The sequence below is a fragment of the Myripristis murdjan genome, chromosome 13, assembly GCF_902150065.1.
Source record: "Myripristis murdjan chromosome 13, fMyrMur1.1, whole genome shotgun sequence".
In the NCBI taxonomy this organism is placed as follows: Eukaryota; Metazoa; Chordata; class Actinopteri; order Holocentriformes; family Holocentridae; genus Myripristis; species Myripristis murdjan.
The window spans coordinates 34,906,491-34,927,815 of record NC_043992.1 but is presented as its reverse complement, the minus strand read 5'-3'; the positions used below and the strand labels follow the sequence as shown (position 1 = coordinate 34,927,815).

General features: G+C 41.3%; 1 protein-coding gene across 2 annotated transcripts in view; it reads right to left on the bottom strand.

Annotated features, from left to right (window-relative positions):
• The window catches only part of b3glcta (beta 3-glucosyltransferase a), an 80,186-nt gene that overhangs the window by 39,873 nt on the left and 18,988 nt on the right, over positions 1-21,325 (bottom strand). For both annotated transcript variants that reach the window (XR_003929231.1, XM_030067275.1), the window contains exons 3-6: positions 19,140-19,179; positions 8,205-8,314; positions 2,967-3,043; positions 1,563-1,674 (exon numbers count right to left, since the gene is read on the bottom strand). Coding sequence is in view for 1 of the 2 variants with exons in the window: in XM_030067275.1 (XP_029923135.1) it covers positions 1,563-1,674; positions 2,967-3,043; positions 8,205-8,314; positions 19,140-19,179 (339 nt within the window). In the remaining variant the exon portion in view is untranslated. The remainder of the gene's footprint in view (positions 1-1,562; positions 1,675-2,966; positions 3,044-8,204; positions 8,315-19,139; positions 19,180-21,325) is intronic.

Genomic DNA, 21,325 nt, shown 5'->3' with positions numbered 1-21,325 from the left:
CTGAATGCACTTTGGTTCACATCCTTTTCATGCGGAAAACAGTTTCTCGAGGCTATAGTCTGGTTTTACCGAGGTTTTAAACACCAAGCAAGACTGCAACCGTAAGATTTTTAAAAGTGCTTTTAAAAAAAGATTTAATGAATGACATTGTGAGAGTTTTCGATTTTTTGATGAAAGCAGCTGACCAGTCCAATCAGGCGGGACGTACGGATTGGGCAGCGACAATCAGTGATCATCAGCAAAGGATAATATCGCCGAATGTTCAAACTGACACATATTATTATCATAATATTATTAAGGGGACACTATTTGAATGAAAACACAACTGCACCAATTGTGTCTTCTTTTTACTGACGTTGATGAATGTAGCTAGAAAATAACTCATCCTCCTTTTTTGATCTTTTTGAATATTTTAAAATACAAAATATCGCTCCCAGAGGTGACATATTACAAATTAGATTACATTTTTTTTTCAGACTGATAAAATACAAATGACAAAATGCTAAAAGATGATTAAAATACGTATTTCAAATATGTTTAAGTACTGCACATCCCTGGTGCTGATTCTAAAGAGATGGCTTGAACTTTTCTGAAATGAGTCTCGCTGATATACTGTGAGGAGAATGCCTGAGTAGCACAACACCAGACTGGCCATACTGAATTGTAACACCTATGAGAGACGGCTCACAAGTCTGTGCCTTAGGGTGTGTTGTAATGAATCAAATCATAAGATGGTGTATCCATTGTCTCTTCCTCCTCAGGGAAAGGTCACGGATTGTGACACAATAATGAATTCCATCTCTACTTGAAATTGAAACAGCATGCAGGATCCACAATGTCCCAGCATGAATATGACAGTGTCTATTAATTGTTACGTACAGACCACGGACTTTGGTCTATTATGCACAGATCAAAAGGTTTTTTATCCACAGGTGTTACTTTTTTTCTTCATCTGCAGGCATTAGTTCCAAGTGTAATTTGCATCATCTTTCGGTTTGGTTGCAGTCATAAGCCCGCTGAAGCCTGTAAAGGTGCTGTCAAAGCTTGTCAACATATACGCAGAGTTTCCAAAAAGTACTAAATCTACCACGGAAGCCATCAAAACAAATCACATATCTTAATTGAATTCAGACAATTTGAAAATTTCTAAAGCAAACCACAAATTATTCATGGGAAAGGCTATTTTGCTGCGGCTGATGGAGTTAATATATAATGTTCTCAGCCGATGCATCATTTTCTAAGAGTAACATTTTATATTTGACCTGTAGTTTTAAACAAACGTTACACACCAAAAAACACAGAAAAGCAATTTTATGAGTGGAAAGGCAGAACCTAAATTAGGACTCAAGCAGAGGCTGGAGTGACTCATGTGTCAAACAGATTCCACTGTGAGCTGGAAGCAGTGAAGCTCAGCAGCTGCCCTGGAACATGAGCCAAACTGATACCTCTAATTGAGCACATGATAAACTAAACTGGAGCTTGAAGCTGAAAGTTTTGGTCTTACTAATGAATTTGGCAAAAAAACAGAAAGCTGCAAAGTCACGCAAAGAGCATATACTCACTTTGTTCTGGTCAAACTTTCCAAGGACCTGAACAAGTTTAGTCATCTTCACGTTGGTTTCCTCCTCAAGAAATACAATCCAAGATGAGTTTTTCCCAAAGGACTGAGATAAACTTAGGAGAAAAAAGGAGGCGTAAGAGAAATGGGCAAATTTTTAATGGTGTACCATTCACTAAAACAGGGTTATAAAAAGGATAAATCATCAACTGAATAAATTCTACAAAATCTGTCTCTCTGGCTCCAGAATCTCAGAACCCACTGACTATCGTCTGACAATGATTCAGCCTCTGGGGCCAATTTTTCAGGGCTTCCGGTGAAGCAGCTGACTGCTCTTCCATTCCTGTTGTGCATTTCCATTTCGGTTTCATTTACTATGCAAGTCAAACGTTTCTACCACATTAACCGATACACTGACATTGACACTATTTGTAGGTGTCTTCGGTCCAGACGACATTTCGCCCTGTGCATTCCCCCTCTTTCCCTCTCCACATGGACTGTTTACCTGCATAAAACCACTCAGGCTACAAAATGCAAACCTGAACATTTCCGATGCTAAAATCCTTTCCCTTGCCCTGGTTCATAGCGATTACTGACTACCTGACTGAGGCTCCTGACCCAGTCAGATCAAGCAGCCAAACAGTGGATTCCCTAGAGGACAGAGAGACGATAAAACCAACACACGCATACCCATTTCTTCCACGGTTGGTAGCCCTGTAATGATTTGGGGTGTGTTTGATCGTCTGGGTCCTAAATCTTTATGATGGTAGTATAAAACATCGATTCAGGCGCCATTTGGCATCTCCCACAATATTTCCTGAATACACATTTGGTTATTAAGAAGACCCGAGCATGTAAATTACATCATTACCATGCTGGTCAGGCCACTGAATGACAACAAACACTTTGCCAAAAGACCTATTGTCATCCTTACAGATATATCAGGAGGGATCCTTATCATCATATGAAGGAATCAATCATAATTATTGACCTTTTTGTGTGTTATATGGTGTTGTTTACTGGACTACTGGACCTACCGGACTGTTTGGGTGGTCTGCGAGTTTGCTGAAATTTGTAGCCAACATTTTTTGATTAATTTGGCTAAAAAAAATTGTAGTCACATATAACATCAATATAATGTAAATCATGCAAACAATGTGGCAGCACGTCCTATGCACCGAAGCATGTGCAGTTATATTCCCGTTCATATTTATTCCCTTTAAATTAACCAATCAGAGCATACAGCCACACACAGATTTATGTCAAGAGGAGATTCTTGAGCAGAGACCCTTTTCAACTCCAAATACATGTCAAATGGTGTCAATTTATATGGCAAGATGCTGTTTTTATTTAAGAGTGACATGTGTTTAACGTGCACAATCAAATCTGAGAGCTCTGACACACTTACTAAGGCAGCAGAGGAAGGATACTCCAGTCTCCCTCATTGTCTGACAGATTGTGAAGGAGCAATACCACAGGTGGTTTCTGAAAGAGACAAGCAGACCAGAGATCATTTGTTTATCAAGTACACACAGCTGAGAGCATTTCACTCATGCTCCTCAATAAAAAGGGCAGCTTATTTTATGTCTCAGAACAAGGCCATGGAAAATTCCAGTTGTTCAAAAATATGGAAAAGCTGTCGCAGAAAAATGTTCCTCTAGTGAGACAGGAATGGAGACGGCGTGTGAAGAGTGACTGTCAGCAAGAGCCATGAGAGGGGATGTTTCACACTGCGAGGAAAACAAAGCAGCAGAGCGTAAGACCTTGTGGTTCATTACTACATGGTCCACTCATCATGAACGAAGTCAGGGGGAACATTTTCCTCTGAGCCACTCCGTCTAACTGCAGCCTGTTTGAGCAACGAGTCTGACACTGTTTACAGTTATTAAACCCTATTAGTCATTTGGGGTTTGTTGGCACTCATGAAGTATGCGTGTTATCTTGAAGCTAATGGCACAATGACACCTGCAGTGTTTTATTCAATTTGTCTCCACATTCATGTTGTCTGTGCTACATAAAAAACAATAATGTAAAAAACAATTAAATAGAAAACCAAAAAACTGCAGCCTACGGATAAAACTACCGCGTCAAAAACAGAGCTTTTGCTTCAAAGAGCTGTCAACATTCCTGTGATGAGGGAAGCATCTGAACAGAAGTGACTGATTCTTTTATGGCCATGCTGTGCAAGCTGCAGACTCCTAATCAAGAGATAAGAGCCTGTCCTACTGTGGACACGCTAGCAACGAATAGGAGACTGATTGCCTGGTGACTTGGGAGAAGATGGGGGTCATTGAGACCCCGTTGTATTGGAGCGACAGGAAACTATGCTTTTAATCATAGACAAAGCCAAGGGAAGACTGTAGATACAGCAGCCACCTGTAAAAGACACAGCTATAATGAGCTGCAGGGAAGAATGACATACGTATGTTATCCACAGGAAAAGCCATTACAGACCCAATGTGTTACTGCAGAGGAGCATTCATCTAAAAACACTTGTCACTGCACTGCTGACCTCACCTTTTTCTTTTTTTTCTTTTTTTTTTTTTTTTAACAATGGATCTGATTACGAGCTGAGTGGCCTTAGTTACGTGCACAAATTCTCCAAGGGTACTTTAAAATAAAATATGTGATTTCTGTGTTTTAATTGTCTCATTATCATTATGGTACTTATCGTTACTATCAATTGATTTCTCCGGAGTCCATTAATCAGTTTTACTGGGGATTGACTGCTACTTTCACATGTAAGAGTGGAGCCATTCAATCAGAGCACAGCCTGCCCCCCTTTGATTGAAACTGCACCTGTAATCTTCCACAAGGCCCAACAAAAAGTGTCAATTAACAGTAACTATTAGACTGTTGGCACAGCACGCCGATGTTGTGCTATTCCTCGATATAAAGACGCACTTTACCAAGGATTATTTTACCGCTGTATTAGAAGAAGAGAGGGCTAGCAAAGCACTTCAGTCTAATATGCAGTTTAAGCTGGCAATGGCCTCAGATGTGGACATCCTCACAATGTACTGCGATTCTGCCACAAGCCTCCGAGCGTTTTAGCAAGTAAGTTCTACAAAAACATTTGCCTGTATGGTGTTGCAGCGCTACTGCAGTAAGAGCCTGATTTCATTCCCAACAAGCGGGGTATTTTCACTTTGCTGGACAGTTGGTTGGTTTTACCAGAAAACGCAGCCCCTCGACTCATTTTACTACAATTGTTGACTTTTGAGAATCCTGGTGGATGATGAAAACACTAAATAAGACAATTGTTCTTAACTTAGTTTATCTTTTCCTTAAATAAGCAACACATAGGAAAGAATATAAGAGGGAAAAAAACAGTTTATTTCAAGTGTATGTTAATTCTTGTCACAAAAAATGTTCAAAAAATGTCACAATAACTGACCATCTTTGTCTAGCAGAATATTAAAGTCACTCAGTCTGATGAATGAAATTAATAGGCATTCTAAAAAAAAAAAATAATAATGTAAAATTCTTGTTCACACGAGGACAAACAACCCAGACACCCCTATATCTGCTCAAGGATGTCTTGCATTTGAGGCTTGTGCAGTGCAGACGTACATTTTGTTTGAGTGGAAGAGTCTGTTTGCTCTTGAAATGAACATCATCTTACAGCCGTCCTCCTCAGCTGCATTTGGTACCAGGGAGCAGCTTAGGTTGTATTGTCAGAGATTTAGGACTTTAAGCTCATTCTACTGTTGCCCTTGCATGCTGCTCTGGATATCAGCGTCGGCTAAATGCCTGAAATATAAATGTGATGTAAATTCCTCCCAGAGGGCAGCATCTCAAACTGTAGGAACAAGCGGTGTGGGAAATCACACAGAATACACAAGGCTTCCTTTCTGGTGCCGAGTGTGTACAGTGTAATTTACTCAGCTGGCACAAAGATGTAAATTTGTGGCTGTCAGAAAACTTCCTTCAGCTGAACGTGGATCAAACCGAGGGACTCGTCTTGAGTGCAAAGTCTGAGCTTACTTGCTTGGACTCTCTGCCATATCAGACCTGAATTTTCAAGGTAATAGAAGAAGACTTCCCAAGACTTTCATCGTGAGCGGGCTCGACTTCAGTAATGCCCACTAGAGCTTATCCAAAGCACTGCAGCTGCTGTCTTCAGTGGGACTAACAAAAAAACATAAATGTATAGATGTGTGACCATACCACTGCAGCGCTCAACTGTCTCCTTTGCCTTCCTACAAATTTCAGAAGCGATTTCAAGGTCTTACTCCCGGTCTGCTAAGCTCTAAATGGCCTTACGCTAAAATATAAGTATATCAGTCGAGCTTAACAGCTACGGGTCCAGCAGATTTCTAAGGTCATCTGGCTTTTCTACACACACCCCGAATGCACTTCAAGTCTGATGAAATAGCATTTAGTGGTTGTGCACCCAAGCAATGGAAGAGCCTGCCTGCTGAACTGAGATGCACCCCAACAATGTGTTCATTCAAGAATGAACTTAAGGCCTTATTGTGTGTTTTATCGTTCAAATAATACAGTAAGAATGGCTTTGTGTGTTGTATTATGTTTGTGTGGGTGTGACAGGGGTGGGAGCCTGTTGGGAGTGAAGCTTTTACATACAGAAATGAGGAGGGCTGCAGTGGTAAGTGGGTTGGATGGGGGAGTGCAAATTTTTGTGTATGCTCTCATGTATGTAACCTGACGTTGCAAATGTAATCTGAATTTTCTGCTTTCCGTTTATTTCTTGCGCCACGTTATTCTGTGAAAGCAGGTTGAGCTGCATTTGTAAGAAAATGTGCTACGCCAATGAGCCTGAGTGAGACTGAGCTGCTCCTCGTAATGCAAGCTATTTCTCTGACTGTTGCCATTTGGCTTTTTTTTCCCCTTTTGTTTTTTTGGCTGATGTTATTTCCATTATAAGTGGGCCAAGATAACTCATTTAGATCACAAGTTTCATGTTATATTCCTTTGAAAAGCTGTCAGATCTTCAACGGCAGGCTTAACAAGATGCTGCTTCAAATTAATTATGCGTCGAGTTTGCAGGAGATCTCTGACAAGTTAAATGAAAAGACTGACATGGTTCATTCATTTCACGGCTTATTCATTAAGTATACCTTATCATATCAATTTTAGGACCATTACTATAACTAAATCCACATTATTTTTATTGAGAGAAATTGATGTCATAAATTCCATGCAGCTGGAAACATCAACAATCAAAATTCATTCCCCTAACATTTTAAACATACCCATTGTATCAGGAAAAAAAGGCTCATGTGTAATTTTGACCCAGGATTTGTGATCTGGCTTTATACTTTCATAACTGTGATGCAGGGCAAGGTGTTTGGGTTGTTGTCAAGACCAGACAAGCTGAGTCAAGGCTTCAGTCCAAGTCAAAGACGAAGACAGAAAGTGGGACCTGACCAAAACCAGAGGGCCTCCAGCGTTTTTAAAGACCAAGTCATTTAAATGGTTAGAAATATTAAATATATTTTAATTACACTCAAATCATTCCAACAAATGGGACAACTGCCAATCAATCAATAAAATCAACAGGTTAAGCAATACATTATTGATAAGTGTCACCCATAAAGCCACGTCAAAATATCAAAGTCTGAGACAAATCCAACGCCACAGGAATCTGAAAAAAAAAATAATAATAATGGCTCTAACTTGCTCTGAAGATACAGCAGGAAGAGAGCGGGAAGAGTGAGCCGTTCCTAATCTAATTTCCTATAATGTCACAATTAGTGATGCTACATTCACTAATCAACCAAATGGAATAGTAATGTATTACACTACATTTGATCTGACATTCAGGGGATTTAATGAATAGAAGCAGCCATGGCATGGTCCTGATATGCTCACTGAAATTTTACAAATGACATCAAATATTTGCAGGATAGTCTGTAGAGAGAGAGAGAGAGGGGGGGGGGGGGGGGGGGGGGGGGTAATGTTTGACTAACATACAGTACAACATTCATTAAGACGAGCTTATCCTGAATGCTTCTAGTCACTTGATCGCAACCAAAAGCCAAAAGTAGCCTGGACAGGCAGCGATGGCGGGTTGGTTTGTTTAGTGGAGAGATACACACCTACACACACATACACAACACACTAACACCATAACATCAGAGAGGCTATTAAGAATCAAATAAGACATTCGATCTTGCTTGCAAAAAAGCTAGAATTCCCTCATTTCTATATTACATTATAAGCGTACTGTATAAATGACCAATTTGCAGTGCACTATTGAATGAATTCTAATGCATGCTGCCCATTTGAAAGTGCATTTCATTTCATACTTTAAAATACTGTAAAAAGATTACCATATATAACGCTTTGCACCAGAATTTAACACTGAAGATGATAATGTTGTAGGGATAAACGGCAAGTTTACATCAAGCTTGAAAAATACAATTTTTTCTGTATAGACAATGTACGGGACGTGAAAGCCATCTTCTCAGATAGATTTCCAATTTAAACAATTTAAAGTATTTGCATCCGTTTTCGAAATCAGTGCGGACACCACGTGGCAGTATAAACAGTTTTTTCGCATGGCAGTGATGATATGCATTAGAATAGAGCCGCCGTTCACTGAAACTTCCCCTTAAACTAGATGTGAGCCTGTGGAGGTTTATTAGATGGAAAAATTAAGAGCTTGTCAGTGGGTGCTTACCTCTGTGAGACTTTGTGCCTGCTCGAGTAAATCTGCTCGCCGCCGTTCGGCCTGTCTCACGTGGAAGGAGTTGCTCTGGCTCTGGATGACAAACACTATCTCCCGCAGGTCTGGAGGAACACAAAGGACAGAGATCAGAACGGCTCACACACTGTGAAAAAGAATCATGGCGATCGATGACCTTCTGAGAGCACGACAAGATAAGAGACGTGGGCTGTATAGCCGAGGTGACTCCTGCGATGGAGGGTGGTGCTAACAGATCTGTTTTGCTAATCTCCTGTTATTGGCTTGGTGATAACAACCATCACATCAAGAGCTTAATGGGCTTCAGGAGAGTGTATGCAAATGTCACAGCTCAGGCGGCATTACTTAATATAATGATTAGCAGTCAGATGAGTTTTTAAATCTGGTCTCGTAACACCCACTGGGTTTACACAGCCCAGATGTTCACCTCTGGCTAAGCCACGGAGCTGCACTGCCTGCATGTTAACACCGAGGTTAACAGGGAGCCACTTGTTAGTTTGGTGTAGTAACTCAACTGTGTCACTTTAACTACTGCAAATACAGGCTGCCTCAGCGCCCACGACATGTTTAGATACCATCTTTGTCATCAGCCATGCTGGTTCCTCTTCCTCACGTGAAATCCATTTACAGGGTAGTAAAAGTGACAAACCTCAGTAACAAATGACCCTGGCTGCACAAACAAGTCCACATAAACCCTGAGGCTCTCACGGCCAATACAATCAAAACTAGACTGAAAGATTGCAGGGAGGGAAAAAAAAAAATCAGCAGTTTTGTCTTTTGCTCTGCACAATTACGTTTGGCAACTCATAAATCCTTTAAGCTGTCCTCCAGATCAAAATGAAGTCGGAGCACCTGGCTGAATTCACTGACAACACAAAAGCCGTTTCAAGTCAGGATTTAGAGCGGAGAGGTGGCAGCCCATATCCAGGTGAGAAGTAAGGAGAAAAAGTGGAAGAGATGTCAAACTTTTCCGGCTATGATGGGTGGCTCAGACGCTCCCGGTAATGAGATGCGCGGGCCTTCTTGTGTTATACGTTCCAATTAATTTGAGCTCAAACAAACATAAGAGGGTTGGTGCCAAATAATTCTCATGAGCTGTAGACGTTTTAATTAGCGACTTAAGTATTTGTACAGAATGTAGTCGTAAAGGATATATCGTGTGTCATAAATTATGATTACCAGGAGGGTTTTTTCTTGGAAGCTTTACAAAATGTGCTGAGTAAGTATATTTTAGTGTTTCAATAACGTAAATAAGTAACAGCAGTGGCTGACAGGTATGTAATCTTCCCTTTGGAGTTGTGCAAAAGCAATACAAGGAGAGAGAGGAAGTGGGAGTGCTGACAATGGCAGGATTAGATGGATTGCCGCCTCTTCAATTACACTAGTTGAACCTATTCCCACCCTGGGCTGGGATATTAGTACTGGGGTCAGGGTTAGACACTATGTCGGATCGCTGTATCCGTGTCTGATCTTTTTAATTTAGTGTTGGTGGGTGTGTCCCTACCCTGCTCCTCACATAACAAAGCTCCCATTGATCCTCAAGCCCCGGTAAGGGGGGGATTTACTTGCTAAATCTCAGCATGTCCATCTCCAACAGATCTAACCTCCGCCGAGAGCTGCGCTTAGAAAGCGAATATGTCTCTCAAACCACTATACCACCTCTAAATGTCCTTATGCTGAGTCTGCTTGAATGAATGAGCATGGGAGAGTATGTGTGCACATTTGGTTTCACATAAAGCAGTGTATCTTAAAGCCCCAGGTGAGCTAAGTGCCTCCTGATACTGCAAAGTACAGCAATAATACCAGCTGCATGAGACTAACGGCAGAATCAGATAAGCAGTTTGCCAATCCCTCATTGTGTAGATAAAGCGTACCCTATGTCAAAGCAAAGGAGAATGAGGGGTAAAAAAAGAACCTAATTAAGGGTGAATTCACTGGCCTCGGCTCCACACTAATGGGTTTCGATTAATCATCAAACAACGGGGAGAAAAGGGGAAAAGGAAAAATCCGGTTTTAGCCCCGTTCTTCCCACAACTCCATCACTCTGTGCCCTTTTTCTTGCCGGTCACAATCACCTTTGCACACGGCACTGCCACTCAATGCAGGCCATCCCACGCTGCAAGTACGCAATCAGTAAACGTATTGAAATATAGGGCGAAGATCTGAAATAGCACTTTGGTGCCAAAGATGGTACAAAGCACTTTTCAGTGACAAACTGTGATTATCCAGTGATATCTCCTGGGTCAGAGGAATATGACTTGAATGAAAGTGAAGGAAGGATCTAGGGGAGATAGAGCCAGAGCTGGCTTCTGGTCATCTCAGTGATTTATTTTGCCAAGCCATTGGAACTAGAAAGCATGAGCCTGGTATTCGTTTATCTCCCCTCACTCGTTCAGTATTCCACTGAGGCCCCTCCATAGATAAAAAGACTGTATCTGCCTTGAAATATATTGGATGAAATGAGACACAGGAGAATTCTGCCTCCTTCCCTCTGATCTGATGCTTTTCTCGATGCAAGGAGCCACCCTTTCGAGACCATCACCACCTGGTCGAGGGCAGGCTCTGTGTAAACCTCTCCAACTCCGCACATGGAGGAGAGCGGTAAAGGACTGATTAAAACATGGTCTAACTGAATACATGTTTCTGATTGGCTGAAGGGTGTACATTCAAACCGTGTAATGCACACGTAGCACAGCTCAAGTTTAATCACTGTGCCAAATTCATATAGTGGGCATAAAGTTTCAAAAAAAGCATATGTATCCATAGCAACAAACGGAAACTCAATGGTTAAGCTGACGACATTAGTCTGCAATATCCTATGTTAGCCGCTGCTGCCACATCCTGCCCCGCTTTTAAAACACCAACCACCATCAAATGTATTGATTATTTTTCAGCAATTAACACCGGCATAGCACTAAAACGGATCCAGCCGAGCCATTTTTGTGTAGATATGTGCAGTTACTGCCAAATATGAATCCATGTTAGAAAATTCATGATGTCTGCAATGCTGCGGCTGAGGCTGAATAACGTATGCCAGATCAGCCCGTAGCGTCTCCACTGTGAAGGTGTCTGTTCTGTACGAAAACAGTGCAGGCATTACATTTTTATTTTCAGAGCATATCAGTCTCGAAGTTATTTATCTCTCTTAATTTTTTTTAATTTTTTTTATTGTTGTCAAGTGGCTAAAATATCCATGATGAGGTCTGTGTTTAAAGGAATACTCCAGTGTTTTGGGCAATTCTCCAGCTTACCCAGACTAAGACAAGATGTTCAATACAATTTACTAGACTCCAAAACACTGGAGTAGTCCTATAAGGGCTTTTAATGCACACTGTGGAGGCAAAGAATCACCTGGAGCAAGTGCATTAAAAACCCCTTTGATGCATCCCTTGTTGTGGATTATCCCTTATTTAACCAATTAAGGCTGAAACTACAATACAGTGTTTATATTTGTATTTGTGTGTGTGTGTGTGTGTGTGTGTGTGTGTGTGTGTGTGTGTGTGTGTGTGTGTGTGTGTACTGTGTGTTTGTGGTTGTAAATATCTACAGAGAAATGTAGTTTGTGTGTTCTTGGGGTGGCCTGGCCCTGCAGCATTGCCACCTCATTGACACAAACCAGTGGTGACATTTCCTTAGAGCGGGGTGGCAGACGGTGCCAAGTGGCAGAGGAGCTGAGAGCACGCTGACCCCTGGGCACTCCTGCAGCTCTGTCATCTCCATCAGTGTCAAAGAGCAGGTGTGTGTAGTCACCAGAGCTGTCACAGTAGCTTTTCATTTCCGTCCGGAGAATCTACATGCCCACAGTTTAATAAACAGACTTCTGTGTCAAGCATACACAAATTAAGAATGTCTAACCGTGGGACGGCGGGATGCTAAGTCAGGTGGAAAATTCTGGCGGCAAAAAGAAGAACATACATAGGATGGGGTTCGCGATCGATACAGCAATCGCAATGACAAATGTCTGCGAACGTCTAAAAAGCTGGATCTCTGTGAGAGGAGCCATTACACTGATGTAAGAAACAATGAAACTGTCACAGAAGATCCAGAGCTCTCACTGCCATCACATCGTCAGAGACGATAGAGGATGTCAATAGCTTATTTTCATAGGCAGCAGGCTTGACTTCCCATCCAGCGGCTGATTGCGCTGGACTGCTTCACTCAGATGACTCACATCATTGCATTCCCTGAGACAAGATGGCCTAGAATCATCCCTCTTCTTAAAAAAAAAAAAATCCCACCATCACTCCCTTCCTCACACCCAAATGGTGCTTCCAGGAGACAGAGTGCACTGGAGAGAATTGGGCTGCAGTTTCCTGACCAAACTAACCATGACCGTCACACTGGATGACACCAGAATTTAATAGCCAATCCACAGACATGCAGTGATATTCAATCTAGTAGCACAAATTCAATGTAACCAACTTTGAGGCTGCAGAGAGTTTGATTTAGCCACATAAAAATAATTTATATCCTCTATAGGCAATCATCCAATGTGGCACCAGCCAATGTGTCACGCAGCGAGTGAAACGATTTCCTATCAGCCCTATTCTCATATTAATACAGATTTTTAATTACCCTGCTCAAGGATCAATAGACAGCGTAGTGTATTTAACTTTTAGCTTAGTGCTGAAAAGGTCAGAGTCATAAATATCTCCCAGTAAAACAGAGGAAAGAAAATAGCAGGGGGGCAGGAGAGAAAGGGAACATAATGTAATGAAGAAGAAGAATACTGAGAGAGGGATAGTCAGAGGCACTAATCCTGAAGAGAGAAAGAGAGAGAGAGAGAGAGAGAGAGAGAGAGAGAGCGAAGGCGATGCAAGGAGAGAAAAGCCACTCTCCTGTAAAAATTAGCTCATTACAATTCTCTCCGAGTATGAAAGCAGACGCACACTCACAAACTCGCACATCAGATTCAACACGTGAAGCGGAGATAGAGGGTCTGCAACCTGTAATAATCACACTCATTATAGGTTCTCATGAGTTCATGACTCCATAGACAACTCTGCTGAAGACTAATGAGTGTTGAATTCAGCCTTAAACCCCACTTTGCATCAATAATTCAGGACCCTGAGGCAATTAACTTTTAACAGATTCCCAGTTTTGCTTATGAAACCGATTCAATACCCATAATAGAATTTCAAAAAAATGGATGGATATCTATTTGAAAATTAGGCTGTATTTCTACATTCCTGAGAAGCTGAAAGGTTTTTTGAAGACACGCGGCTTCCACCTGCCAAAGAGTGATATATGTTGGCACGGTTTGTGACATTTCAGGTTGAATGCGTGCTGTCTTAATCTGGACAAGAAAGTCATCAGGCGTGTTCAGGAATAAAAGCATAGACAATGGATTTTTGTCTCGAGGGACAGGCATGTAACAAGCACTCTTGGCAAACATGGGAGAGAGAAGGAGACGGAGACAGAGGCAGAGAAAGAGAGGACGAGAATGCCAGTTGGTAGCAGGAAGAGTTCAATCAACATCTTGTGAACATACTTTCCACAAGCTTCAGTGTTGATTTCCCATGGCCTGAAGGGCTTGGCTCCCAGCCACTGCAAGGATCTAATGCTGCTGCAGAGGGGACAGTAGCACTGCTTTTCTAGGCCTAATTATTATTATAGCGATAATCTGATTCCAAGTCTGGCAGACCTTCTTTCCTCTCTGTGAAATACAGATTTGCCCTATACCCTCAAATACTGCTGCTACCAACGGAAGAGTCTACCTTAAAACAGTTTAAGCCTGATTTAAAAAAAAAAAAAAGTCACTGGTAATGTACCTTGCATTTCAGGTGATTGATGGTATATTTTTTCTGATTCTTATGGATAACTTGTCAAAAATAGACATAGACATGTGGCAACATGTTGAGATATTTCCAGCATAGGTTTGGTTTGGTTTCTCAGGATCAAAGAGAAAGGGTTTCTTCGTCGAGTCGCATTTTCTGCTACCATTCAGCTATGACAAAGGGAGAAATTGATTGCAGTCGAGGCAGAGATACCAATTTCTGCACCAACAGAAGCCACAATACACAAGAATGCAATACCTAAAATCTCAAGTGCTGCTATTGCTGTCACTGTTCTCCTTCCTCTCCACCTTTACACACAGGATCAGCCACAGCTGAAAGCAACAACTCCATGCCTGTTCTTTGTGGGTTGTCCAAAGGCACTCTGGGAAATGTAAGAAACCAACTGAAGGAGAGTTAGATGCAGCAGGTTAAGTAGAGAAAGTTTAAAAAAAAAAAAAAAAGTAAATTACAGTACTTTATCACAAAATGGCCCCAGCAATGCATCACAGACTGATGACAGTTAATAGTCTGAGAGAGTCAAAGGGTGGGAAGTTTCCCCTCAAGTGTTGTCTCCTCCCGTTTTATTCATGTTCGGCGAATCGGCGTCTCTCAATTGCTGGGTCATGACCCAAAAGTGGGTCACGAGACAATCTGACAGAGTTGGCGGCAAAACAACTTAGAGAGCGGAATATTGTGACATCTAATATATTAAGATGTGATTTCATAACTGAGTCTCAGTGGGGCTCAATGCAAAAATCCCTGGGGAAATATCATAGAGTCTGACTCAAAAATAATTGAATCCAAAGGAGTCAACTGCACTAACATATAGCACAGTCACATCTTGTGTTTTCAGAATTCATACGTCTGAACCGACGGGTCAGCCGAAATGAACAGCATATCCGTTCGATGATCAGCGGCATCTGTGAACTAAAGGTAGAATCAAAAAGCCGTAAGTAGTTTAATAATAAAGTGAGCAATATCCCTTTGTGTGAATGCAATTTACAATGGCTGTGGGCTGGGTGAACAGCCAACTGGATTTCAGTCAAAACTGCCTCATCTAAACATTGAATAATAGATCAGAACATTATGTGCTTGGCTCTACTTACTTAAAAAGCTGAGGTTGGCGAGAACCGCATCCGACGGTCTCATTCAGACTGTGTCTCAAACGGCGGCGGATAACAAAGTCGTCGCCTTTCATAAACCAAGGAACTAATAACTGGCTGTGTGAAGGAAATGTTTCCTCGGGGGAACATTTTTCGGAGAGACCCTTCCTCTCTGTCCAATTTCATGTCATCGAATCACAACAGTGCTGCTGCTGTTAGGAAAACGAATGTGGACGACTTTATTACGGTCCTGAAATAGTGGTGCGAAGAAAATTTGAAGTCTCGGAAAGTACGGCATGAATGGAGACCAATGGCTGGATAAAATCTGACTGCTTCCTTTGAGAAAACATTATCAGCAACTTGAAATTTGTACATTTTGTAGATATTCCGCTTGATATGCAGTATCACTGGCCCTTTAAACTGTCTGCAACATTCAAAAGCAGTTAATGTTGATGCCAAAACACTTCATCTTCATCAGTGGTGACAAAAGTTCTCAAATTCCTCACTTGGAAGTAAAATTAGCAATAACATAATGAAAAAACATTCCAGTGAAAGCCCTGCATTCAAAATTTTACTTGAAATAGGCGATTTCAGAACCTCTTGGAACAAACCGGAGCCTCATGGAGACTTTTGTCACCAAGTTTTTTTTCACTTCTCTTCTCTCGTTATTGTCAAATTCTGGCCTGGAATGTAATGCTGCTCACTTTACAATATAAAACCGGCGCTCCCCTCCTCCCACTTCACCCCCTGGCCTCTTCAGCTTCATGCACAGGGTCTCTGAAGCTGCACATTCTGCAGATAAAGGTAACCAAATTTCAAATCAGTGGCCTGAGTGCTTCTATCGTTGCAAGCAGCGCTGCGGCGACAGACAAAGCGCATTTAAAGCGTTTGTTTACCTTGTTGCTGAAAGTCTGCAGTTTAACCACATTATTGAATCTGAGGTCAGACAAAATAATCCAAGTAATCCAACAGCATCCATAAGAGAATGAAATATATCCCTCATTTCCATCCCAAAAACATTTTTTTTTTTTTTTTTTGCCTCAACTTTCGGTTTTGTACGGTTTTGTTTGGTTTTGTTCGGTTTTGTTCGTTTTTTGTTCTGTGGACCAGGATGCAGGACTGACGAAGCGATCTCTTACTGCAGCTTTAAGCATGAGACTTGAAAGTAGCCACTGTGAAGAATGGCTCCTTTCAGTGTGTTAAATTATGGATGCATTAAACTGTAATAACTATTTTAATGTTCTAAGACTTCCCGGTACATATACTGTCACACAGTTTGCACGATGCATCACACTTTATATTCTGTATGTAAAAGCTTATTCTGCAGAGTAACTACTAACTACAGCCATCAGATAAATGTAGTGCAGAAAAAAGTGCAATATTTTCCTCTGAAATTTGTTACACCATGGAAATGGTCGAGTGCCAGTACCTCAAAACTGTACTTAAATACGCTACATGAGCAAAAATACACTTTTCCACCTCTGGTCTTCATATACACATACAGCATGAGTCCCTAAAGGTGAGCCTGACTGCTTTTGTAAGCACTTACACTGGATATGATCTCAAACTCATTACCATTCACACATAAAAGGTTGGATTGATTGATGGAGTACTACACTTGCATTATTATTCATTACTGTGACTCATCTATCTTGACACCTAGCCTATAAATCAACATTTTATCTAAACTGCTGGTGCTAGGCAGTCAATAGCCTTACCCCAGTCCACATTATTCATCTGTTGCCACTGCTGGTGGCGATGCTGCAGAATATAATGTTGCTTTGGTATCAACATTATGATTTAATATAAGAAGATCCAAGCACAGATCGAGTGTGAGTGGAGGAGATCTGCGTCCACAGACTGATACGTGATGGTCAGCGGGAGGAGAGCGCTCCTGCCTGAACAGCAGCCACGTCGGGGCTATAAAACCCAACATGCAACATGCAACATGCAACATGCAACATGCAACATGCAACATGCACATCGTCGCTGTCCTCTGAAAACCTTGTATCTCCAGTTTTGGTGATTTTCATGTTTTAATTCAGATTCAGTTCTATAACTCTCTCGGTTATGAAACCTTCACAAAACTCATTATATAAAATGAAATAAGTACAGTCGTCAGCCAAGACACAAGACTGTTTTCCTTAGTTTCTAAAAAGTTGATATTATGGAGACACAAGGTTTTAGTTGGACAGCAGCAACATGTAACAACGCACACATGTAATACCTTGGAAGACCATCTAAACAAGTCATTTGGGCAGATAATTAATTATAAAATCTTGCTTTTCTTAAAACAACTGGAAAAATGTGTCAGTGGCATGAGATAATCCCACCTGTTTCCACTGCAGTTTCGCTTGTTTTGTTTGTTTGTTTGTTTTGTATGAGGAAAAAGGCAGCATAAGGCAAGATCATGGCCACTAGGATCAAGGAAATGACACAAATCTTGAGACAAATTTATTAGCAGTGTGAACAATTTGTATTATGTGATCATACTAGCAGATTTTACCTCATTTTAAGAGAAACAAGACTGTGAGACTGACTATGACTTGTTTAGACGGAGATTTTTTTTGCAGTGTATTTGTCTAGAAAACACTCTGGGAATTATGCATGTGTTTTGCTAACTGTCTTGTTGAGGGTTACGCTACACTGACTATGGACACGGGTGTGTGTATGTGTGCATGCGTGTTGTGGGTATGAATTGCCCTAGCATTTTAATTTCACAGTCATTTCAACATTGCTGTTAGTTTGAAAGTTGTCCCGTCCTGAGGGATTTAGGCAGGCAAGGCTCTCCAGTGTTTCTGCTGACAATCTGTGCTGTTGAGGGATGCCTTGCATATTTATGAATAACATGTAATACTACCCAGCCAGGAGAGAGGAACACTGTGTAATGGATTTTTTACCGATAAGGAGATAGATGCATCTGCCGCGTGTGTGATCACATTTTAAGATAACACCATACAGTGCATCATGCCATTATCCTGCTCGGTTTCGACACCATCTATCCCCTCCAAAGAAACATTGTTTGAGCCACACACATTTTGATTATTTCCAAAGCTTTCTAGAAAAAAAAAAAAAAAGTTACCCCAAGTTTGTCTAAAATAAATAAGTCAGTTATGGCGTGTGATGATCACACAGTTGCCATGACAAAGGAAAGTCCTGTCTTTCCTATATGAACAATATTCTCTGCAGGCAAACGTGGCTTTTCTGGTGCGACAAAGGGAATTACAGCGGCAGTGCCAGATAGCGCAGCTCCATTTTTCAGATAGCTGTCTGTTTGTATTTCCTCCCTGTGCTGGGGTGCCAAATGAGCGCATTATGAACTTGCTTTTGTGTGCTTTTGCTTCTGTGGTGACCCAGTTGAATGAACAACAGGCAGAGGTCCAGAATGTTGGCTCCAAACTCCTCTGCAGGCTCCTGAAAATCACTCTCAGATGGAGCACACTGCAATTGTGCGAGCCCGCTCAAGCATGAAAGGCAAGCATGAGATCTTTTTATTTGCTCTACTTATGAAATTCCTGGTTGTTGTCAAATTAGTGAAGAGAGGGGGCCGTATTTATAAGCATCAAAGACTCTTAGATTTCCAGGAACGATGAATCCTTCAAGTCAAACTTCAGACAGAAAGTGCTTTTAACGTGCTCATTATAGCATGTGCAAGTTTAATTTCACACCGTCCAACATCTTTAATTTCAAGGTTTCATATTCATGACTATATGAAGTACTAACACATTCATCTCCTTTGAGTATACAGTTCTGCTACAACTGAAAAGAATTACAGAGTGATAGTTCATCCCTTTGAATGTCGTCCAAGATTATGGTCATTCGCACTGAAGCATCCAAATATCAAACACAGTAAGACTCCAAAATGTGATCCAAATAAATTAACAGCGGCCTTGAATGCGGCTGCTATCTAGGAATATTGCTACTTTATCCAAGAAATAAGCTTTTTTTTTTTTTTAAAGGTTTTTCTTTGTGTATTTTTTGTTTTTTGTTAGTGTTGTTCATGAATGGTGAAAAAAAAGAAAATGACTTACCCAGCTGACTGTTATAGATGACATGCATATCATCTTGGCTCTGAAAAGACGGAGAAACTTTTTAATAAAAAAAAAAAAAAGTGTGACTTTTTTCAGCAACAAACAAGCAGTTCAAATATGCCTCCAAATAATGACTTACACATATCCACTGTTCTGCTTCAACAGAAAAGGTAAAGAACGATCTAAAACGGACTTCAGTGAACATGCACAAATTTAGACCGTATATTTTCTCTTCCTAATCACTCATTAAGACTTAGTGATACTAAATGTGGAAACCCCTATGGGTTATTTGGAGAAATAATGGGTGATACTCCACGTCATTAGTCCTTCCTAATTGTGTGGGTTTTGTGCCTGCAGCATTTAAGCTCTGAGCATTCGGCTCAATTAAGGCATTGAACAGTGTTCCACCTCCAGAGCTGTCAGCGCATGCAGCAGACCATGGAGGGATGAGTAAATCAATCACAACCCAAGCAAACTTTGAAGAGCTGTCTTTTCACCTCCATCTTTCAGAGGAAGTCTTTCAGTCTTGGGGGAGGGCGGGAGTGTGCAAGTTTTCGCAGTTTCCAGAAGTCTGTAGTGCAAGAGCAGCGGAGTATTAATAGATAATGACAAACCGAGGTCTGTTTTGATTTATGACTTCCTCTAGACTAACAATCATCCTGCTCTCAAGCTGTTGCCGCCTTTGGAGGGTGCAACTTAACCAAGTCGTAAATTTCCGCTCAGCTAGGTGTGGTGCAGGTTTTTTGTTGTTGTTGTTTTTTTTTTTTTTTTTTACAGATGGCGCATGTGTGAATGAGCCAATGAAACCACCCAACTCAGCACCTTCGGAAGACTACCAATTTAAATAATAGAGAAGGACCCATTAATTTAGCTCATTTCCTGCTGCTCACTGGCTCCCTGGCAACCGTTACAACTGCACATCATTCATTTCATGTGCATGTTTCCTTGCACTTCCTTCCTCTTCCTCTGATATTCATCAAATCCTTAATAGAGCATCCTGACAAGTATCTGGTGGAGGCATTCGAATAACAGGATGACGGGCAAAACAGGAGTTCTCCAACTAGAGTGATGCACGGCGACAATCTGCATGTTCAAAACTTTTTTTCTTTAAGGTGATCAGAGCTGGAGGCAAATATATGCATAGACAGACAAGATCATATCAGGCTGATTTCATTTAGCCCGTACAAGACATCAGTTTAATTGGACTCAGTAGCATTAGTCATGCCCACAAGGTTTCTGTCTCATCTTATCATACACAATTCCTCTGAAATCATTTCCTTAGCGGAAGGTACTTCGAGGAAAATGGCATCTCTCAAGTCTATGACATAATTACTCATAAATCTTTCTCATTTAAAAGAAAACAGTGCAGAACAATATCCCGATGTGTAAAAGAGTTGGGAATAAAGACAAAGCGAATAACTATAATGCCACTTGGAGGTTCAGGACAATAAGTCTGGCGGTGCTACTAGTTGAGGAAGGTAGCTGTGACAGAGGAGTGACAGAAGAGTGGCAGCAACAGGACTTATCAGCAGCGCTCAAGGGATGACAGTAGTCTTTCACTCCCTCTCCTCTGGCAGAGCTCTACTCGCAGGCAGAGAAGAAATAGTACATCACTGCACTGCCACTGTCATGCAAAATGAATCAAGATGTCCGCTGTGACGGATTGACCGGTTTGTGAAACGCCGGTAGTGGACATTGTGTGCCGGTGCATGAGGGAGAGAGGATACGGGTCTGCATGTGTGCATGCATCCAGGGTATTATTCAGCATGGCACTGGCTTCCACCTAAAGCAAGTGATTTATAAAGGCTCAGTGTGCTTTCAAAAGATGTAAAGGGAAAATCCACCCTCTTGCAATGTTAAGACTTCTCCGAGTGCCGTTCAATACGCTGCAGGGGTATTCTGGGAGGAGGTGTTGTAATTTGCTTTTGCTATCTTGTCTATTTCTAGGACAGGCAATGATTTCATGTGTTTTCCAGTAAAGCCCAAGAGTAAGGGCGGAAATTTAGCGAGCTAGCCAACTAGTTCATAAACACTGTGGCATGTCTTTGATCACTGCTGTGTCCTTCACACAAAATAGCGGCAATGGATTCTGTTCTATTGAGGTTATTGTCCGTGGAGAAAATTGTATAACTGCCTCCTCTGTGACTGCTTCCTCCTTCTAGGATTTTTAAACATTAGTGCAAAAT